Below are 23,579 nucleotides of genomic sequence, written 5' to 3' on the forward strand. Positions count from 1 at the left end.
CTCCTCTGCCCCCCTCTTATGGCGGGAGGGTGTTGCACCCCTGCAGTTTAAGTGCATAACGTTAAATGACTGGAAGTAGAGCCCAGGAACAACGTAAAGGCTACGGGCAGGATACCCTACAGCGACCCCTACAAGGTCCTCGTGCGGGTTACCTATTGACAGCTCTTTTACCAAAAAATAAAAAAGTGATGATCCTAAGAGGACTTTGGTGGGAGTCCACGAACACCTGGATGTGTGCTCAGAGGGACAGTGATGACCGTTTAAGCTTCTCTTCCCAATAATAAATGCATCACCAAGTCACCGTCAGAGGCTGTGCCAATGATAAATGATAACACTCGTGTCCCCTGCGGCTAAGGGGACCTGAATCAATGCATCATTTTGAGATATGGCCCAGGTATTTTGTCTCTTCTGACCTTTCTCTGGCTATTTGAGAAAGACAAATAATTTAAGCAGCATCTCATTTTCTAAGGGCCATGCTCATTTCACTCTTTCTTCTCTGCCCGTTTCCTTAGTGCCATCTTCCTGAGGGTGCGACTGGCTCACCCATTAGCCCTCCAGGTAGATGACAAGGACTCCATCCACGTTAAACGGGCCACCTGGCCCCTCCACTCACTCACTGGGTGGCCTGGGGCAAGGCATTTGAATGCACTAACCTACCTCCCAGACCCTTGTGGAGGATTAACTGAGGTGATAAATACGAATTGTCCCTACACACGATAGGCGAAGGCAGGTCCCTCCTGGCTGTGAGGATAACAAGATGCAGGATGTTCACCTCACTTCCCTGCTTGGCCGCTTTCATCACTCCCTTTAGTCCCGTTTCATTGACATTATTTGTCCTTCTCTTTTCAAATAGGCCGTAACGGTCTATTGGTTTTCTGGGGATGTTACATTTGTGCAGAAATGCCTTATTGTCATCTTTGCCATTTTGGGTTCTTCTGGCCCCCAGCCTTCCTGCCTTCCCTCTCTAATCAAAGGCTCAGTGCCCTGTCCTGCCTCACACGTGCTGGTCTCTCCGCCAGGATAGCTCTCCTCACTCCCCTGTCCACGCTGGGGCTGCTTCCCTTTCATTCACTCAACACAAAGTTATTGTTTCAGAGACTATTCCAGGTGCTGGGGATACAGCAGTGAGCAAAACAGAGTCCCTGCTCTCCCAGAGCTGGCATTCTAGGGGTAGGGTTGGGGAGGAAAGAGCAGGCGATTAGTAAATAAACCTCTAATATGTCAGGCGCTGGTGGAGTTGTAAGAAAGAACAGAGCAGGGTAAGGGGATATTGTGATGTAGGTTCAGCTGGGAAGGGCTCTCTGATGAGGGCCATTTGAACAGAGCCCTGAAAGACATCTGGCAGGAGTCTTGCAGAAAATCTAGAAGTTATTCCCGGGAGAAGAAACAGCAAGTGCAAAGGCCCTGTGGCAGAAGAGGGCTAAATATCCCTTCCTGAGAGAGCATTCCCTGACATCTCAACTTGAATTACATTCTCTCTCAGAGCACACTATTCTTTTCCTTGTAGCATTCACTCCGCTTATGTTTTATATATATTTTAACACAGATAATTTCCTTGCTTAATTAGTCTTCCTTTTTGGATTACAAGCTCCATGGAGGGAGGCATCATATCTGTTCCTGTTTTCCCTTATTTGTAGATCCAGACTTCAGCCTCCTGTCTGGTGTTTAAACAGTCATTAAGTGTATGGATAAATTTAAGATGGTCATTAATAGCACTGTGTCGTAAATCTGTCACAACATTCTTTCTGCTTCGTCTGAGAATCTTTTAGAAATCAGTACATGGGGTGGGAGGAGCCTCCTTTGAAATACTGGCATGCCTCTTTCTTTCAATGAATGAATACAAATTGAGTATAGTATTTCCATTTCTGTTTTGCATACAAGGCATTTTATGCTTGGTAAGGACAATTCAGTAAAGATTTGGGGTTGGCATAATTACCTGTGTTTTTTCTTGATGATGAAATTGCACATCTATTCTTCCATTGTTTAGTTGGATTTCTCTTTTGTGTAACTTAATTAAGAATCAAAGGGAGTGATACTGAGGTAAGTAAATTGGAAGGAAGAACATAAAGGAGGGGAGAGGGAGAGAGGAAAGAAAATAGATTCCCCTTCATCGTATCACTTGTCACTGCTTTGTAAATCAAGACTGGGAATGAGGCTAGCTCATGCTTCTAAAGTAATGATAGCTGTGACTGGTGCTTAACAGGTATCAGGACCAATGCTAAGCATTTTTACACATGATCTCATTAAGTTCACAACAGGCTATTGAGTGGATATCAATAGCCCCATCTTACAGATAAGTAAATTAAGGCACAAAGAGGTTAAATAATTTGCCTTAAAAGTGAAAAAAAAAAGTAGAAATGAGTTTCTTCCAATGACTTGAACAGGGCTGTCAGAATTAAATCCAAATTGTTTTGACCCTCCCTCCCCCAAAGCTTCCATCAGGTCCTAACCGACTAAGGGGAGATGAGCCTCTCCAATGTTGATCATTAACCCACCAAGAGGCACTGGGGGGGGGGGGGTACTTTACAAACACCCATTATCGCCTTACTGCAACAACCCCTGAATGCAGGTTCCTCCAATGGTCTTTTAAGTTATTTTTAAAGCTATGTTTTAAAATAGCAAATGAATGCATGACACTGCTGTATTGTAAACTGGCAGGTTGCTGGTGGGAAGCCACTCAGACCTGTGTTAAGAAAGGTGATTATGAATTCAGTGTGGGCGATCCTGAGAAAACACCTAGATGTTCAAACTGGTCACTTCAAACTGGAAGTGAAGCAGATTCCTTCTTGCTCTCACGGCGCGGTCGGGTGTTTCTCGGGGTGGGGATGGGGGTTGGGGATTCATAACGCCCGGGTCAAGAACCTGGGGCAATCCCTAGGATTCCGAATTCCAGGACTGTGGGTCCAGAGGAGAGGGCTGGCTCACTCACACATCACATGAGGTCACAAAGTACAGACAGGAACACGCGCTCAGCACACACCCAGAAGCGTGCGCCTACAAATGCATACCTCACCCACCCATATGAAACCACAAACACAGGCGCAAACGACCACAGAGACCTCCCGATTCATGCACTCACACCACACAGGCGCGCGACACGCGCGAGCTCGTGCAGACGCTCACACCCGGTGCACACACCCTCTTGCGCGTGCACCTAGCCTCGCTCGCATGCACACACACCCCGCGCGCGCTCACACACCGCGCAACACCCTCTTGCGCACGCGCATACCCTGGCTCAAGTGCACACACCTGCACGCACACGCTCGGTGCACACATCCTCTTGCTCACGCGCAACCCTCGCGCGCACACGCTCGCACGGCCGAGCGGCGAGGGGCGGGGCGGGGCGGGAGCGGCCTCCTTAGCCCGGCTCGACGCGGCCAGGAGAGGGCGCGGCGCGGCGCGGGCTGGCGCCAGAGTTGTTTGCGGGAGCCCCGGCCGCGAGACGCTCCGAGGGAGCCGAGCCAGCTCGGGCCGGGCCGGGCCCCGCTGAGCGGCCCGGAGGGAGCGCGCCCCGGGCCACGCCGGCCGCCGCAAGCGGAGCGCGGCGGGGAGCGCGCCATGGACCCCAAGGCGGGCGGCGGCGAGGAGGATGACTGCGTGGACTCGGGCGCCGAGACCGGAGGGTGAGCCGCGCGGGCCGGGTCGGGCAGCGGGCAGTGAGCGGTCGAGGGGGTGCCCTCTGAGTTGCGCGGTGGCTCCTCCCCGGCCCGGGACCTTCGTGGACCCCGCAGCCGAGCCGGAGCCGGAGCCGCTTAGGCGAGACGCGGCCGCGGGGGCTGCTGCTCCTGCCGGGTTCCCCGGGGAAGCCGGAGGGGCAGCGGCGAGCCCGCTGCCTCCTGGGCCGGCCCTGAGGGCAGAGCGGCGTGGTCTGAGGCTTCCCGGGGCAGCGCGGGCCCCACCCCGGAGGGCAGGAAAGTGGAAGGACTCAAGGTTCCGAGTATAGCCACACGCCCCACGCCACCGCAGCCCCTCTTGCCCTCCGTTCTCACTGAGAGAACGCGGAGCGCCGGAGTTCCCTGCGCGAGAGGCGAGGGGTGCTCTTGCGCTTGTTTTCACCTGCCGCGAGGACTTCTCGTAGCGCCGGGGCCCCCTGGAGTCCGGGATGGGGTTTGGGGATGAGAAGCGGTGAGGCGGGTAGGATACGCGAGACCCAAAAGTCTTTCAGAAGTCGTCTAAGACGATGGCGTTTATCATTTTATGACTTTATTGTGCTTGCCGAGACCCCGTCCCCAACTCCTCCTCTGCCCCGCGGAGCTCCCTCATCACTGCGTACACCTGTCCCAGCCTGAACCGCTTGCCTTGGGTACAGGTGGGAGGAAGATGGTGCTATGATCTAGCTCTGCTTATTTTTTAAAATGTGCTCTTTGCTTCAGCGGACTCAAATAATTAGCCCAAACCTTTGGAGACTCATTAACCCTCTCCCACCAACACTTATCCTGAGTGGGACAAAGGCTGAATGTCTTTCAGGACACGAACGTCATTGTAAAGGCTTCCGCCCAGCCCTATCTCTAGAGGATTTCCCTGTGCAGAGTCAGCGCTACAGCCAGGATGCTGGTACCAAACCCGAAGGAAAGGGTGTCTTTTCCGATCTGCAGTATCCCGCGGGGAAGGGAGGAGGTGCCCAGACCACAGAAAGCCTTGTTTCTGAAAGGTTGGGGAGATTTAGGCTAATCTCAGGATCCGGCAACTCTGTGAGGACAGGAAGAGAGCCCAGGCCCAGAATGGACCCAGGATCCGACCTGACCCAGAGAAGGGCTCCGTAGGCAGCCCCTCCTGCCTGCCCAACCCACTCTTCTTTGCAGCCCCCGACCCACTCTATCCCAAATCTGGGACTTTACTGCCCCAAAGCGTTTTCCTGCTGTGAGTTTTGCCTGTTATCCACCCTAGTGATCATTAGTGGTTGACTACAGAACCCAACTACATCCTGGTGGAGTAACCTGATTCCAAATACTGGCCTCCCTTGCTTTTTCCCGCACTGTGTATATGAGGCATTTATCAACTTCAGCTGAAGATCCTTGGCTCCCCCACCACCACCACCACCACCTTTAGTTAGCTGGACCGTGAATGGAAGAAACAAAGCAAAATTCACCAGCTCATTTTCAGCTGCATTGAATAAAGCACCAACTGGTCCGTTGGTTTGCAATTTGCAGAGCTCACCTGAAACGGATCTTTTTTTCCAAGGGCTTTCTCTTGGAGAAGTGGAGAGGAAGCCCTGAGCCAGGAGTGATATCACCCCAGGATCCCAGCAACAGCATGACAGCTGCCAGGGCTTCTAGAAGGGGCTTGCTGAGCATACTGACACCAGAGCTGCTGGCTCTGCCTCTGCCACTAAGTGTGTAGTTTAACAGGACCGAGTTGTTTGAAGAATTCTTACTGCCTAGGTAGCATCCTTAAGCTAAAATCACATGGCATGTATTTAAATGAAATAATTTCAATGAATGCTTATTAGTCTTGTGTTTGCTACATATTCATATATCCCTTAAAGTTGAGTTTACTTATTTTAAAACTATCAAACCTTAGTTTCCCTGCTTTTTCATAGCTTGCCCCCTCTTACCCTATCCAGATTTCATATAGCTACCTGTCGAGATTGTGTAGAAAGCACTCAGTATGTGTTATCATTATTTTTAAAATGCAAATCTGATTGTGTTTCTCCCCCTTGCAAACTTTTAGTGGTTCTGTCACCTACAAAGTACAAAGGGGTTAGCATGACCTACAAGCCCCAGTGTTATGAGGACCCCCTCCTTTTTGGCCTTGTCACTTGATCTTGTGGTTAGATGCATCTTTGCACCCAGTATCTAACCACATTGGCTGAAATTTTTTTCTGATTCCTCGCCATTGTCAACCTGCCCTCTTTGCCAGTGAGGCCCTTCTGCACCTGGCTTGCCTGTCCACCAGGTGAAACGACTCTTCTTTCAAGAGTCAGCTCAAGTGACACATCTGCTGAGGCAGGGAGCCTTAATTTTGGGTCGGTGGATTGCTTCAAGTTGTATGCAAAGTGATGTGCTTTGTGAAGTTTTATGAGAAGAGACTTAGTTTTTCATCAGATTCTCAAAGTAGCCTGTGATCCCCTCCAAAAGAGGTTTGGACAGGGTATGAGCAGTGTCATTTTCAACACGTAGCATCTGAGGTACTGGGAGGTGGCCAAGTGAAGAGGTTGAGTCAGCAGCCAAGTCTGTCTCCCTGGAGAGGAGGTCAGACAGGAGGGCTGCAGGATGGCACTGCGTTTGGGAACTGTCAGCCTGAAAATGGCAGTTGGAGCCCTGGGAGTGGATTAAATCAACTAAAGTTCATAGCAAACTCATACCTGGCATTTACTATGTGCTAGGCACTGTTCTCAGTGGTTACAGATTTCATTTACTCATTTCATCCTTCAGCAGCTCTGGGAAGCAGGTACTATTGAAGACCAGCCTTGAGAAAGTACAACATTGAAATGTCAGGTAAAGGAGGAAGAGCTGATATAGACCAAGACTGAAAGCAAACTAGTATTCTGCTGTGGTGATGAATTTTGAAACACTCATTTTCCAGATCCACTGGAAAGCCAGCCTTGTGCTTCTGTGTACTTTTTGTTAGAGAAAAACTGGCAAGGTGGCTACTGACCATAGTCAACTATTTCAAGAAACAGAATCTCTTAACAGAAGGACAGGCAGTGTTGTTGTAAACCCAAACAAAAGGCTAAGATGAGTGCCTTATTATGGGGTCTCCTTAGTGCTGTCTCCCAGACTTGGCCTCTGAGCCACTCTTTGAAACATGACCATAGCTGATGGATTCTTTTCATTTGGCAGTTTGATCTGGCATTAATGGATGTCCGCTTCCGTGTCAGCTGTCACTGAGCTTCTGAAAACATAGGGTCATACCATGCCCTTAATCTTTTAATGACCTCCCACAGATATGTCAGTGTGATTTTAGAGATAACGAGCAATTCACAGGTCTAGAGCTTATGAATGGGTGGATGGGAAGGAATAGGTAGAATACAATTTTTAATGGGACATGTTTAAAGAAAGGTAGATGGGGGAATCTTGCGTACATGACAAGATGATCTATTAGGTCCTCTATTATCTTGTGTTCAGGGTGGAGCTGGAAAGCTCTAAATTACCATGGCAGCCAGTTCAGTGGACTGAGAGTTAACAGATGAGTTCTATGGTGCACTGAGCTGATGTTTTATAGAAATGCCAAGATCAATTTTACTGAAATGCCGAGATCAATTCTTATACTAATATTTTCCTGGAAAAGAGAATTTAGGAAGGTATCTATTATATATGTATATAAATTGGCAAGTAGGCTGCTGACAGTGGTAAACCATCTTAAGTGTAGAATCCTTTATATTTAATTCCTTTATGTATAATTGCAATTAAAGTACAGTCAAGGGACCACATCTTATTTCCTGTTCATTATTGGCCCAGATACTAAATAAATGTAATGTTTGGAAATGTGTCTACCATCTGTGTCAGGTGTGTAGAAATATATAATCCTTGTATTCTGCTCACCTGTATCATGTGTTCATAAATGTTTCATCCTAAAATTCGTGGATTCGCCTTTCATGCTTCATTCTGGCCAAGTTGAAGGTCTTATGGAGAGCCAGCTGGGTGAATTCTTAGGATGTGAGATCAATAAACAAGATTCCCAAGGCAGGTACCCCACTGCTTGCTTCTTTCTACCTAAAAAAGCTGGAGGTGCACACCCCGCCAGAGAACCTGTAGTCAGTATCTGAAATTGAGCCTATTCATGCGCAAAATTGTTTCAGGCTTTACAGTTTGTCTTTCACTGGCCATATTTCTAGTAAATAACCTTTTGGGGTTCTTTGGAATGTATTTTAAGAGCTATAAAAGTGTTCACACCTTGACTCAGTCCCTATTCCCCATCATGATCATTTTTCTAAGGAAATGAAATATCAAGCTGTATTTATTAAATATCTCATTGCTGTGTGCTTTGCAAAAGTGAACAATCAGAAACAATCGTATAGATGGCAAAAGGGAAATGGTTGACTAAATTATAGTACATCACTTTATCAAAAATTAAATAACAGGACCTATGTAGCAGCATTTTAGGATGGACTTTAGTGAAAAGAGCAGTTTAAAATTGTCTCTCTGTCATTATGGCAACTGGGTACAAATTACATCACAAGAACCAGAGGCTGGGGAGTAGTGTGAGATTTTAGGGGACTTTCCCTTCTGTTTGATTTCTGTTTTGATGGTGGACAGGGGTGGAAGTTGGGGTGATGGATGAGACTGTGGAGATCGGCAGAGGCCATCAATCACAGAAAAGGGGTTTACATTGTGTGCTGTCCAGCTTGAGCTTCATCCAGAGAGCAACATGATCAGACTTGGGCTTTGCAAAGATTGGCTGCTGTATGAGGAAGGAACTGGAGTAGGGCGAGAGTGACTCAGAAGTCTGACCGTTTGGCAGGCCTACCTTGGGCAGGCCTTTCGTCGCCAGAAGTATGGAGAGATTCATGGCAGGGGTATTCAGTTATGCTAGCACCTGTCCTGAAATACTACCGTTGCACTTTAAGATTCTCTGACATGTGTTTCAAATGTATATTTCATTCTACATACGTATCCATCTGCATGCAGATCTTAAAATGTATGCATATGTGAAACCCATATGCTTCAAAGGAATTTGGAAAGTCCTAGCTGAAAATACTGACAACATTTTATTAATAAAATAAATATGATTGCACATTCTTATTGAATGTTTTGTTTGAATTGTCATGAAATTCCTTTGAAGCCTGGCCATCTTAAGATGATCTTATTGTAATGGAATTGTTTTGCTATTGCATCTACCACAGTGGATATTGGTTGAGTATTTGTTGCATTTATATAGAGTTAACATTTCTTAGTATTGGCCTTGAGTTTGCGTATGTCCTGCCTGGTTCCAGGAAGGGTTTAATGCACCAGTGCTGGGATTACAAATCCTGTGTTTCAGAATGTTTCTGATCTCTGACTCCCCTCTTTCTCCCTCTCCTCTCCTTTTCCCTTAGCCAGCACATCTCCAGACCCTAGCCCATCCATTCTGCCTTCTAACACCGTCCTTGCCACCGCTTTACACGCCTAGTTCAAGCCCTTTTCATTCCTCACCCCCTGGTTTCCTTACAAATATTATCACTTCAGTTTCCTAATCAATGATATAAAAAAAAATGGATTAGATCTCGGTAGATGCAGTTTGTAATACATAAAGGGATATGCAAATGTTACTAGTTGCTATTCTTTCTAGTCTTAAAATTCTGTGATTCTAGGACTACTAAAATATTTCATTTGAAAAGAGAAAACCACATGGTGTTTTTCTTCCATTTTGTTCTTCTGCTGACAAGCTAGTGCACTGTTTCGTGTGAGAGATACAGGTTATTTTAACCAGTGAGAGGCATGCTTTTGACGAGTTTGGGCAGAAGTTTTGTATATACCTCTTTATTGTGGTAAGAAACCCAATGGAGTGAAAACTGGATGATTCAAGAAAGGCAACAGGAGACTAAGTAAATAAAAGGAGTGTATACCTATAAAACTGAACATCATTAACCACTTTGTTTGTGTAACTACATCCCATAACTACTACTTTGGCAGAATAAACCCCTCTATGCCTGAGAGATTAATTTCCTACCGAGAATGAATCGAGGACTCTGAGGGGAGAAAACCAGTAGCTTCTATACCAAGGACGTTGCCAGAAAGGGACGGTGAAGAACCACACAAGTAGAGCAGAAACATAGGAGAGAATAAGCAGCAGGTCCTTGGCGAGATTCCCGTTCTCACAGGGGCCGAATGCCAGCAGCTGATTTTTCAGCGTAGAAACTGATGGGTGGTTTCACTCAGGCCCTTACCCTGCCTTTTCCCTTTCCAGATCATAGCCCACATCCTGTTACTCTAACACCTAGCAGGATTTCTTCCCAGATGGAACTGAAATTGACCATCCTTGTGTCTGTGTGTTTCCTGATGGTCAGCCAGATCTTGGAGGTGGAAGCCCTTATACCCAGGGTTCCCTCTCACTCCCTAGGATCTGCCTTGCCTCAGCTTACGTCAGCAAAGAAACATTTCCCTGCGGTGGGGGCGGGGGGGGGGTGCTCACATTCGAAGGGTGCTCAAGTGCAGTGGTTTCACCTTTTGGGGAGTCGTGAACCCTTCTGAGAATCTGTTGAAAACTTTGAGCCTTTTCCCTGGAAAAATAAGGTTCCATTCAAAAATTTGCCAGTAAATTTAGATGGTTCAGGACCCATCTGGTGTCCCATCTGGGAGATTCACAGAGCCCATAGGAAGGACCCCTGATTTCTAAAATGCCTTTCAAGTTTTGCTTTCAAATTTAGACATGACTTGATTTTGCACAAAACAATCCTCAGCATGGTAGTTTCTGATTTGTGGCATTTTTTTTTTTTATCAGTTAAATGCTACTTACCACTGATGGTTTAAAATTCTAGCTTGAAGAAATCAGTTGATTAGAGAAAAATAATCTACTAACCTACTAATGCTAAGGTTTTGTGTTTCAGGTCCGACTACAGCCACATGTCCTCCACCAGCAGTAAGTATGGCTTAAATGTCCTTCAGCCTTAATCTTCACAAACCCCAGGGGTCAGGTGGGCATCTGCATACACAGAGAAGGCCATCTACGTAAGCCCTGCTTTGATAGTAAGAATCACCAAAGACATCCTTGCCAAACAATGTGATACAGGATCCTCTGACTCTGAAAGTGGAGGCTTTTCTTGGAGAATTTGATTGTGCCTTTGATTTCAGGGCTAGACGTGCCACTACTTTCCCTGTGGAAACTCAGCCTGGAGGAACTAGGTCAGGCTTTATTAACACACGTGCTTCGAAAACACCTTTTCTGAAGAAGCTGAGGTCACTTATTCATTCAACAAATGTGTGTCAAATACATGCTGCCTGCAGGCTAACCGCTCAGAGCACATTCATTGGATCCATGAGGTGACCCCAACTCCTTGAGCAGATTTTCCTCGTATTTCTGTACCTACAGGCAGATATCATAGGTGATTATTATGTATGGTTAAAATGAGAATATATTTGTAAATATAACTCTGAGCATAGGAAAAGTTACCTGTATTAAATATTAAATTATAAGGCAATCTGTTTATGGGAAATCAGGCCTTATATCTAGGAACAATTTACAGTGATTGAGATCATGACAAAGCCACTCAGATTGATAAAATGCTTACTTTAAAATAACCAAAAGTTGTCTTACAAAAAAGCCCTGATTTTTTTGAATCAGTAAATAGTGAATTGTTTTGTCCTGTCTCACTATCCAGTTAAACTCTCAATTCTGAATAGTTCCCAAATGGAAAGACACTTAATTGGATTATTCTATTTATTGATGTTCTGGCTTCGTTTTCCTTTGCAATAAGAGACTGTGCAGAAAGCTGTGTATCTGGGATGGTAATTTAGTGTCAAATTATATTTAGTTATTAGTATAACTGCAGTGAGCAATTTCTGATCATTTCAGCCAACTGGAGACCCCAAATCGCCCCTTAGTTATTAAGAACCATTAGTAATAATGAGAATAATGCTCTGGTGATTTGCATTCACTCCCTGAAGCTTCGGCATCCCTAAAATCAAAGAAAGCTCTCTTGAACTCTCTCTCTCTGTGCCGCCATTTTTATTCCACTTAGTTTTGCCCAGAGGCTACATTTCTTTAAGAATGATTTTTATAAAATACTTGCCTGAAGCTTTAGCTCAATTTGTAGCTCTGAAATCAGTCCTCTGGGTCACAACAAAGCACCTCTCTTGTCAGTGAAACGGTAATTTGGTTTGGGATGTTTTTCTCTCCGTTATTTTAATTGCGGTCTCTCAGTTGAAATTTCTCTTAGTGCAACTGGGATCAATAGCCTTTTGTTGCTCTTCCTTTTCTTTTTAAATATCTGGCGATTCCTGCCCCATTCTTCAGTGTTGGGACCTCTTGGTAAGTAAGGGGATGTGTGTGTTCCATATTTCAATTATGGAATGTACTTGACTATCAATAATAGATAAAAATAATGACTTAAACAGATAAGTGTTTGTTTTCCTATAACATTAAAGAAAAAAAAAAAAAGTCCAGAGGAAGCAGTGTGGGTCTGCTACACAGTCCTCGGCTTCTGGCTTCCGTCCTCAGAGTTGCCTCAAAGTTACAAAATGGCTGCCTCTGCCACAGCCATCACATCCTTGTTCTGGGAGGTTGAAATGGGTTAGTGGATACTGGTGGGCCTCTGGCTGTTTCTTCCCTGTATATTCCCTGAACTGCCTTTCCACACTCAGGATAAGGCCCCTTAAGCAGTCAGTTGAAGGGAACAGAGTAGACCCTTCGGAAAAGAAAAAAAAATTTTTAAGGCTAGAATCTTAAATCTATCCTTTAAAACATAGATTCAACGGTGCTACAAATAATCAAAAGTATTTTCCAAGTAGATTTTAAAAATAGCATTTCCCCACAAACTAGATAATCACACTCAGAGGACTGAGTAGAAAGAAGGTTAATGGGTTTCCTATTTATCCTGAGTGGTTCAGCTCCGGGTCACTCTCCCTGTCACAGCCAGCTTGGTGCCTCTGCCCTCTGTGTGATCAGCAGGGCCCAGAGGGCTGACTGGTCAGTCCCAGTTCCCACGAGTCAGTCCCGGAAGCAGCTGCTGCGTCTCCCCGTCATTCCACTGCCGTTGGGCAGCCTCTCGCTACTGAACGGCTCGTTTCTGAATGATTCCTGGTTGGAATTTGAGCATTGGCTCTAACCGTTCACTTTTAGGAAGTGGACTTTTCTATGTCTGTGAGTGGTTCTTGCTGAACATTCACCTGATGCTCCTTTACCTGTTTGTTCTTAAGTTCGCAGGGGCATAAATGCTTCCTAGGAGTGAGCTGAGGTTAAGGTCTGTCTATCCACAGTTGGTTTTCTTCCTTCCTGGAATTATCAGGAGAGCGTCTTCTAAGAACACCATTCTATTTAGTTGTCTTTTTTCTCTGCTTCCTCACTCTGCCTGCCCCTGATGGCAGAAGAGGAAAGATCATCACCAAGAGAAAGGACCAGAGCAGTGGAGTGGGGTTCAGGTGACTGAGGTCCTAGTCCTGGTTCCACCATGAGTTAGCTGTGTGCTCTTGGGGGCTCTCTGAGGCTCTCTGAGCCTCAGTTTCCCCCTCTACAGAATGAGTTGATTGGGCTGGGTGACTTCTAAGGACCTCTCCAGAAGCTCTGGGATGCTAAGATGTGAATGTCTTAGAAACGCCTCTAAAAAGAGAGAAGACAGGAGGGAGGAAAGGAGTGAAGAATCAAGGAATCTGTACCTTTTTTCATTGTCCCAGAATAAGAGTCTGGAGGAGAGCATCCACTCTGGTGGCCTGTAGCATGAATCTCGAAGTGAGGGCTCCTCAGAATTAATCTGGGCTTCTGCACTGTGAGCTGCCTGTAAGGCAGTGGTGGGAGAGACATTGTGGTGAGGGGATGCTGATTTTTAATCCCCTTCCCCTCAAAGAAGTTGATGAGGGAGCGCATGAGGGCATCCTATTTCTCCTCAACCTTACAGATTAAAGAATTACCTTTCCACCGACTGTGTCCAACGTCACTTTCAACTCAGGGGAGTGGCTGAGGGGGCTTCTTTCGCTGGTGTTTCAGTTTTGTGTGGACGAATATTCTTCTAGTTGTGACTGGCCCGTGTGTCTTTTTTAGGTTGATGGGCACAGAGATTTTTCAACACACTGTTAGCACTCAGGAGAGCTCAGTAAATCATACCACTTCCTCAGGAAACTGAATTTAATTTGTACCCTCAGGATTTTAGGTTGTTTTTCCAGAAACCTGGCTAGAAGATCATCAAGCCACTGTGTACAAGTTGCATTCTTACGTGATTTCAATAAAAAGGGGAAATTTTTTAAATGGATAGAAGGGAAACAGTTATGCTGGGAGGAAAAAAAAATCAACGGCACCATGTAACGCCGATGAAATTCCCATGATGTGTGATTAAATATTTCCATTCAAATAGAGATTGTAATCATACTTGGAGAATTCCTCTTAGAAGATGCTAGGAGCTAAACGATGGTATTTTCAGGGCAGTGTAACACTCCAGGATAATGCCAGTAGGAGGTGGTCAAAGAACTAACTAGTTCTCTCTGTTTGAGGCTCTTGTCCAAGAGCCTTCTCTATTTGTCCTCCTAATTTGTGCCCTAAGACTGTTTCTTCTTGAAACTCAAGGAGAATCATTCACTCTTCACCTGGCCCTAGGAACCTGCCCGTGACCGCAGGAATGCCTTGCAGTTTTGCACATCTTTGGACTTTTCAAAGCCCACGTGGTAAAAGATCCATTGAAGAGACAGAGTGCTTGGCAGTGCCCTGAGGAATTCTCTGTGTCTGAAATTAGGGAGAGATGGCCATGTGTTTTACTCATCTGAGCCCAGGAGCACGGACCAAGCTGTGCAAAAGAGACACACATCCTGGGTAGGCAGGAGTCACTGAGTCTGGCTCACTCACCCAGACCTCGGATTCCTGCCCTCCTGCTTCTTCCCTTTCTTTCCCCAGCTTCCTGCTCAGCCCTTCCAGCGGCTCAGGTGGCTTCCCTGTGCCCTGCCTGTGCTCTCCCTGCTGGCCCCGAGCATCCGCAGGCTGTAGGTCCAGTGCAGTTCTGACCCCCGCCGCCTGCTTTCCTGGGGCCATCGTGTCTGTGACCTGCCCCTGAGGGCAGCCTCGGAGAGGCCCAGCTGGTGCTGTGGGCCCCTAGATACACTCGTAGCTCGAGGAAGAAGGGTCAGGTGGATTGCAGGTGTGTTTTACATAAGAAAATCAGGGTGTCTTGGTTAATTGCAAGGCTGTCTAGATCCCCCATGGGGCTTGACAGGAGGGTGTCTCATCCCTTCCCAAGGTGCCTTTTCTCACAGGTGCATCTTTCTGCATAAATGCTGACTTTTCCCTTTCATTTCTCAGTAGAGTCATCATCCCCTTGCTGTTTCAGGAAACTCAAGCATAATACGTTTTGATTTTGTCTTCGGCCACATCTATGCCTTCCCCTCAGTGTGGAAGGAAAGATAAGCCCATCATGACTTAATAAACAAATGGAAGGCGCTTTAAAAGCACATTGAAAAGACATGATCGCATACTGTGAGTTCATCACTGACGGAGAGTATTTGAATGTAGACGATCTGCGTCCCCATACCTGAGAGCTAACTCCAGACTCAGGATCTGAAATATTAGTTTCTTCCTGTTCTTATTGGAGGAGACAAGAACTTATTGACTGAGTTTGCTCACTTTAGAGCCATTTTTCATACATCCAATAAAGGAAGATTAGTATTTTGGAAGAGATGGTAGAAGCCAGTTTCACGGTGACTCATTTATAAATGTCACAGCTTTCATTTTTTTCTCCTGTGTATAATACTTTCCCCATTATGATTTTCAGAACAAATATCTTTCAGAATCGTATTCTGTTAAGTTCTAGGCAGAATGCAAATCCCTTCATTAATCCTTGTGAAGAACAATTTCAGCCACTGAATTGGCTTAATTTTGTGATCAGTATGAAGTTGGCAATATACACAGGTTTGCAAAAAGACTAAAACATCCACCTATTCTATTCCCAGCTTCTCACTCCTATTTGCAGTAAAAGCACCTTAAGAAAAGTCACTGGTTTTCTCTAAATTAGAATATCGCCTTCCAGACAAAGTTAGAGGTGGTAATATGGTTTTTAGAGTCCAACATGACCGGTATCTTAAGTATCTCAGTTTGCGGTTATCACCACTTTTCTTCATTTTCTACCTCCTCAGATTCCAAAGGACTTATTAATCCTACTGATGTTGTTTGATATACTGTTGCAAACCCAACAGTTGACACAAATCATCAGGGAAATGCATATATATCTTCAGTGGGGGGCAGTCCTGGTTTTGAATTTCTGTTCTACCTTCCACGTGTGCTGGGAGAGCTTGCGTGTGCATCTTCCAGCAGATGGACCCCAAATAAACACTGCTTCCATTTCTATTCTAGTTAAGACCCTCTTCCAGCACAACAGTCGTGCTCATGTGCAGAGCTGTTCTCAGAGAGATTTGAGGTGAACTGCTGCACAGCTGCAGTGACTGCAGCCCTGGACAAGCTCTCCAGGAGTGGCCTTGTGCTGGATGATGATATCACTGGTAACACAGTCCTTCCTGTTGTGTGGCCATGGCTGCAGAATGGATCAGAAACCGTTAAGATGTTGCACAGAGCAATCTGATTTCCTTGTCCAGTCTGTCCCCCTCTGTGGCTTGGCCTTCCAAAGTGACTGTGAGATGCAAGCTTTTACTAAGCAGTACCTACTGCAACCCCTAGTGTGGAGCATCTGGTACCCCGACAGCCACTGCTCCTGCAGCTGTGTGGGAAAGAGCCCTGAGGGTTTCTCCTGTCCCCCTGGGACTGCACTGGCCTCACTCCAGGTGGGAACTCACCATCATACCTGTGGACAAGGGTCCTGCTGCCTGTGGCTCTTCTGTGCCCCAGGCAATGAGGCTTTCTGGGACAAGTATGGCTTCATGTTTGAGACACCCGTTATGTTCCTGGACCTTCCTCTTAGGGCTGGAGCCATTTAGCATGTAGCTGGTGGGTGACACTGATAAAAAGACCACAGTCCTCGGTGTGTCATTGTTGGCAGGTCTGGGTCTTGCAGCCACTCAGGTGGAGGCGTAGCAGAAGCTGAGAGCCATAGAATGCCCCCTGGTGCAGGCTGGGGTGTCCACTCACTCCGCATTTTGTCAGCTGCCCCGACAAGGTGTTTTTGGCCTGGCCGAGCACATGAAATCACCAAACTGGAAAACTTGCTACTCAGAGTGTGGTCCACAGACCACTGCTTCAGCCTCACCCAGGAACTTGTTAGAAATGCAGAAGTTCAGGCCCCACCCCAGACCTCCTGAGTCAGGTGAGGTGTGTGTTCTGAAATTTTCCACTGGTCTAGCCCATATCCCCAATAAACAAGATTGCTATTAAGTCACCCCTGATAGATATGGTTTATCCAAATGTCCTGCTTTCAGAGGCTCATTTTTAATGGTATATAATCTGTAGATGCTAGAACTTGTGTAATGTCTAGATAAGAACATTTTTCACTTAATATTTAAATTACTGAATTGACAATTTAAAGGAAGAAAATTGAGTTCCTCCCCTAAGAGTGGTTATCTTAAAATATGAGTTTTGTTCTTTATCAGACAAGCTAGAGGTATTTGGCATTTTTTTGAGAAGCAGGTGGCAGCCTTATTGATAAGATCATGGAATTAGCAAATGAAACCTGAGATGAATGGAAACTCCTGGAGTTGAAAGCGTCTGTGTACTTAGCCTGTTATTTGATGGTATGGGGTCTCTATATTCACAGTCTTCTGAATGGGAGCCCGAAAAACTAGACAATATTACTGTTTGACAGTTGATAAGAAAAAAGCAATAACCAAAGATATCCATCAGGAAATCAAAGGCTGAGGACAATATCCCACATGGACAATTCCTCTGGTGCTCTGTTATACTGACATCCATTTCCAAAAAAAAAAAAAAAAAAATTTCGTGTAGTTCTTCTGGCTTCATAGATAAGTTTTAATTGTGTGACTTCAACTACATAGAGGGCATCAATTTCTAGCCAGGATATGAAAGAAAAATGGAGGCAGGCTTCTCATGATCACATTTTCCCCAAGAGGCTGAAGTGACACTTCAGGGACATCTGGTCTACAGGGTTGTCAGGATTCCTCCCCCCACCCCCCCATCCCAAGGGAGGAAACAAAAGTGAGTAGCTGCAAGTACAGATTCCTGAGACATGCCTGGTGCTTTTCTCAATTTTGAAATAAATATTGTTTGGGCATAGTCGTTGAAAAAATCAGAAAATACAGATTAGCAAAAAGAGGAAAACTCAGAATGCCACCATCCAGAAACAAGTCAAAATTTGGTGTCTGCCTTTACAGATTTTTTTCCTGAACATCTATATTCCTGTATAGATTTATTATTACCAAAAATGATATTGGATAGTTTTATAGTCTAATTTTCTAAGTATATTGTGAACTTCTTTATATACCAGTAAGCTTACTTCTATAACACTTTGGCTATTTGTGCAGAATTCCATTGCATTTCTGCACCACACTTCATAAACTAGTGCCCTATTGTTAGTCCTATAGGTTATATTCACGTTTTCACTATTATAATCAGCATTGCCCGGAGTATTTTTATACTACACCTTTGTACATGTCCTTCATGTCTTCCTCAGGATAAATTCCTACAAGTGAAATTGGCAAGGTAAAAAGCATATTTACTTTTTAAAGCTTCTTCTCCCTATTGCCAGGTCATTCTCTGAAGGTACCGTTTCTCCTTCCCATTGGCATGGGTGAGAGTGCAGGATCTTATAAAAAATCGGGGTTTTATGAACAAAAGTGGAATGGATGGATACACACACAATACACGCAAACAATAACAATGGGCAGAAGTGCTCTGAAGAGTAGGCTATTAACAGAGAGGCTATCAGCTTTTGGAGACCCACGAGTTGAAGTCTGTTCTGTGGTTCTCATTAAAAGTACAGTATTGATTACACATCTGCCCCAACCTCAGGCAGCAATAACAGTGCCCAAAACCATCAGCGTCCTGCACAGGCTTCATGGGAAGTATTTTCCCTCCAGTAGACAATTTCTATCATTAGTCAGCATCAGTATTGTTGCCGTTAAGTTTTGAGGGGATAACACGTTGGAAGTATTTGGGGAATGTTGTGCAGAAAGCCAGGTCATGTCCACTAACGGTGGTTACAGTGTTCGGAATTGGCTGGGAAAACGAAGAGGATCCCATCAGTCCTCCTCCCTTCCTTCTTTGTGAACCTTCTCTCTTTCCTCCGCATTCATCAAACTTTTCAATTTTGTACAACACACTCGTTTTGGGAAGGAAGGAAGGAGCATTCCATCTGCTCTCACTTCCCCTTTATTTTTCTCTCACCCCGACATCGTCTGGCATTATCATTGGTACCAAAAGGTGGTGAAGCTGAGCTGTGCCACCTGTGCTTGGGAGACATATCCTTCCTCCTTTGTAACAAGAATAGTTGTGAGAAGTCTGTGGCAGGGAGAATTGGGTCCCTCTGTGATTCCGTCTTTAATATGTCACTGCCTCAGGCTTGAACCTAGTGAGGCTAAAACATGTGAGTCACAGGTAACCTGGACTCAGAATTTGGAGGCCTTTCCATGAGCTGGCATGTTTAGGGGCCACCATCAGTTGGAATGTAACACTTTCTATTATCCATTGAGAACTCTCTGAAAAAAACCTCTTGCAGTGAGTATGAATTTTCAGTCACCTGCTCAGGTATAAAAGTGGAACTGCTATATTTCTCTATAATCACACTTGAGCCGCCGTCCTTGCCCCCTGGCTAGTGAAGGCACAGGTCTCCTCTGCTCTGGGGTCCCCACCCCTGCAGGGCTCAGCCCCAGAGTTCAGTACCTGATCCTTTCTCAGAAACCTTCTGGCATCTAGGCTTTGGTCAGGCCCCTTCCAGTCTTCCTCCCACCAGAAGCCCAAACTTGACATCTTCTAGGCTGGAAAAGCCACCCCTCAAGAATCACATGTTCTGCACTCCTATTCATGGCGTGAGACCTCTGCTCTAGGTTTTTAGCCTTTCTTGGCTCAGAAAACCTGTTCTGTCTCCAAAACCCCAGCCTTTGCAGTAGAGAGTCTTACCCTTCTAGACTGTTTCCCCTTCTATGATCTGAAAAATAATCTAAATTCAGAAACTTGATGAATGGGTCCATCTGCCCCCAACTTCCCTGAAGCCATGAACAGCCCAGACTCTGCTGGTGGAGGGCCACAGGCAATAAGAAAATTGTGAGAGAGGGAGACTTGGGTTCTTGTCCCTGAAATTCACCCCTTACATCATTCAGGACTGACCCCTGAATGATGTGTTTTTCTTATATTTCTCATGTGTGATCATCTTGCGTCCTCAGGTTCTGATCTCTGGAAGGGACCCTGTCTCCTCCTGCTTTGCAATCCTTGGGGCCATTAGCAGGAGTAATGCTAATTCTTCAGAATTAGAGACAGCCCCAAACTGGGAGCTGGGAGATGCTTGTTCTCTTTCTAGTCCTGCCATTGACTAATTGGTTGACTTGGGCAAGTCACCCGACCTCATCTGTAACATGAGAGGCTGGGCTAAATGTCTCACCCATCTTTAATTTTCTAGTCATGCCCAGTAAGCTTGTTCTTGAAGTGGGCTGTAAGGTGCATGTTTTCTAAGGAAACAAGGATACATTAGTATCCTGTTCAAATTGGCTAAGTATTTGAATATTTCACTGAATTTTAAGAAAAAAAAAAAGTCCACTCCATTTCCCACATTGCTGGTTTGATCACAAGCAAAACTAATGCCAGATTTTATCCCCGATTTTTCTACGATGCATCCATTTTATAAGCACGTACATAGTTTTTTTTTCCCTAGAACACTTGTAATAGCGGTTTGTCTCATTTCTCAACATTCCTGCCAGAATAAATCCTTTTTAAAAAATAAATCATAATTACTGTACTTGTGAGGATTCCTCCCGCTAGCTCGAGTGTAAGCCTGGGAGGTCTGGATGAACGCATCCTTGGGAAAGGTTTGGTTCACATCCTCCTCTCTTGTCTGTTTTGTTTTGATTGATGTATCTTACTTCTTAAAACAAGATGAATATTCTAATCCCATTGTTTGCAAACCCTACTGCCTCATCTCCAAATCTACAGAATTTTGTTGAAGTCCTGGTGCTCTCAGGGTGACCGCGCCACTGATGGAGGTGACAAGTTATAATGTGGTTTAGAAAGAATGGCAATTACCGAGTAGCAGAATGATTCTGCGCAAAATACTAGCGTGTCCTCAGTTGTCTTGAAGCCTGTAACTTTTATACTCGAAGGGTCTGGTACATTATGAAGCAGTGGACGTTGCTGTGCACCAGACCTGTCTTCCCTTCTTGTCAACCTGCAAAATCACTGTAGTTCTCAGGACTTAGATAACTATGCTAGAGATGTTTAAGTTCTTCTAGCTGAGTTAAACCCTCTCAGACTAATTCCCTATTAACTTCCCTGTCCTCTTCCAGAATCAGTGTCAAGCTGGGTCTGAATTTAACATGTCTTTGTGATTACTCTCTGGTTAGTGTCTGGCCTTGACTTCCCCCTCCTCTTCCCTTCCAGAGGTTTGTTTCACAATGAAGCTGAGAAATACACTGAAATCAAGAAGCTGTCACATCTCCAAGTGGAAAAACATGCAGGGTGTCTCGAGTATCTGCCTTACTTTTTGTATTCTTTCCTAATAGTCTTAGAGCGAGCTCAGGAATGCACATCACAACCAGATTCCTGGCATTGCTTCTGCAACAGATGATGCAAATTGAGAACGCAGTCCAGTAACGACAGTGATAGCAAAGCCATTCTTCTTACAAGAGCCCGAGAGGGATCCTGCCGTGCTGTCCTCTGTCAAGTGAAAATGGATGTTTGGGCTTAACCACTTCAGCCTCGATTCAGTTACAGGAAAGCTCTGTGGGTTCAGCCTGAGGGAGGAGAAGCATTTTATCTGTATTACGAGCACACTTGGGATCCCCTTTGTTAAACACTCCACATGCCACCTCACGGCCACCAGATTCCCACCCTTCCCAACCCGGCGTCTGATTTTGTCTGTAGTTTGGGGCTGGCACGGGACCAGCCTTGCCCCTTTCACAGCTCAGAGTTACAGGCCAATCAAAGGCCTTGTCAAAATCATAAAATTACTAAGCATTGAGGATGTCTGAGATTTGATCTTAAGTGTTGTCAGGGACAAAGAGGATTGTTTCAGTTTTTTAATTAGTTCAGAAGTTCGAGGAACTGGCTTTATTGAAAAAAAAAAAAACTTAAAAAAAAAAAAGCTGACGGCAGGTTATTCATTACATTCCAGATGAATAAACTCTCCCAGGGAGGAATTGGAAGGGCCTTTCTGGGAGCTTTTATTTCCGGCATCCCAGGAAGACCACGCAGCTTAATGGGGGGAGGTCGGCCCCTCTGCGGTCCTTTACAAAGCAGTGGGCTTCCTGTTCCTTGTCATCCTGGGGCCTCTTTCCCTCCTGCTTCCCGACCTAATCTTTCTTCACGGCGTCCACCTATGCCCTGGGCGTGTCTGTCTTGCACACCTGACCCACCGTCTCACGGGGGTTTTCTGCGCTTGGTCACGTGTGTCTGGTTGACAGACCAAGTCTCTAAGCTCCTGAATTGTTCTGTGCCACCGAGTGGAACTTTGGAAATGCAAATAAGTTTATTCAGCCTCCTGCATTTGAGGTTAGAGAGATTCCAGCTAAGCTCCAGGGCCAGATTCCCTAAAGCAAGCAGCCTGCAGCGGCTGGAGCTGCCCATGTCCAGACTCTGCTGCCTCCTGAGGGTGTCTGGGGCCCCGTGGTACTTAGGGCACTGGATTGGTCCGCCGGCAGTTATTCAGGTGATGGAAATGGTTACGGCTGCTGCCTTGGAAACCCCTTCTTATACCCACAGTGAACATGGTTTGGTCAGTGAAGGATCTGTTGCAGTTAGGTTCCTGACTCCATCTTACATATTTGCTTATTGTCTGTCTCCCCTCTAGAGTGTAAGTTCTATGAAGGCAGAGACTTGTTTTATTCTCTATTCTATCCTACAGTGCCTGGCAGATAGTAGGTGTTCAATAAACTTTCCTTGGTTAAATTAAGTGATTGACACTGAATTGCAAACTGTCAGTGATGGCTGGTGGATAAAACGACAAGAGACATCAGTCATTGCCCAGAAATTCTAGAAAGGGGTATCTGAGCTTGTCACGTCCTGAGACTTGGCCAGGCATTCCCTTCGGAATGAGAGATCTGGACCTTCAATTAGACGTACCTGCTACTGGGAAGTAAGTGTCGTAGGATTACATCAGTTGGCCAGTTCTGGAAGGAGGTCTGCTTGGCAGGCACCAGACAGTGGAGGCCAGTGCAGGCAAGACTGATGTGAAGCCCCAGGTGCAGAGAGTGCCGTGAGGGGGTCCCAGCACAGGCAGTACTGAGATAGCTGAGTGGGAGGACCAGCATCAGGACATCTGTCTGTGGTCCCCCCCCACCCCCCCGCCTCCTCCACCAGACTCAAGATTAGGACATCTGTGCAGGTCAGGGGCTGCCAGAAACTGCCCAGGCATAATGGTCGGTCCATCCACAGCAGAATCCCCCCACCCCGCCATGTTTCCTGAAGGAGCTAAGCCACAGTTTCAGAGCCCAGCCAGGCAGGCTGAGGGTAGGAGCAGGATTATAAGGATGGTGGCCTGGAGAGGTGAGAAAGCACAGAGACCCTGCTTTTCTCCAGCCGAATGGCCTTTGGCTATTTAGTTAATGTTTCTTTCACCTGCAAGATGGGGAGGATACACCTTTATCATGGTGGTATTTTAAAGATTAAATGAGATAATATATGCAAAGCTTTTAGGACAATGTCTAACAAATGATAAGAACTTGATACGTGATTATTATCATCTAAGTTATTTTCTGTTACACTTACGAGACCAAAAAAAGTAATATACAAGAGAGCGAAATATTGGGGAAAACAGAATAGATGCTCAGGTTAACAGTAAGCTTTCTGCCTCACAGAAGACCCACACTGGTGCAGCGCTTCACTTAGAGTTGTTTTTGTTTCACATTATCAGGAAGATCTAATTATACGTAATCACACAGGGAAGACTCTTGCTTGTCCTCTTGGGAAGCAGAAGC

The 23,579-nt window shown here is 45.6% G+C and overlaps 1 protein-coding gene across 2 annotated transcripts in view; it reads left to right on the forward strand.

Moving 5' to 3' along the window:
* The first annotated feature begins 3,374 nt into the window (after positions 1–3,374).
* The window catches only part of FAM124A (family with sequence similarity 124 member A), a 72,029-nt gene continuing 51,824 nt past the window's right edge, over positions 3,375–23,579 (forward strand). Inside the window, exons 1-2 of one of the 2 annotated variants that reach the window (XM_032496201.1) lie at positions 3,375–3,623; positions 10,469–10,500. In XM_032496201.1, coding sequence (XP_032352092.1) covers positions 3,559–3,623; positions 10,469–10,500 — 97 coding nt within the window. In that variant the 5' untranslated portion in view covers positions 3,375–3,558. The remainder of the gene's footprint in view (positions 3,624–10,468; positions 10,501–23,579) is intronic. The other variant, XM_032496202.1, reaches the window with a different exon arrangement.

The sequence above is a fragment of the Camelus ferus genome, chromosome 14 (genome assembly GCF_009834535.1).
Source record: "Camelus ferus isolate YT-003-E chromosome 14, BCGSAC_Cfer_1.0, whole genome shotgun sequence".
Taxonomy (NCBI): Eukaryota; Metazoa; Chordata; class Mammalia; order Artiodactyla; family Camelidae; genus Camelus; species Camelus ferus.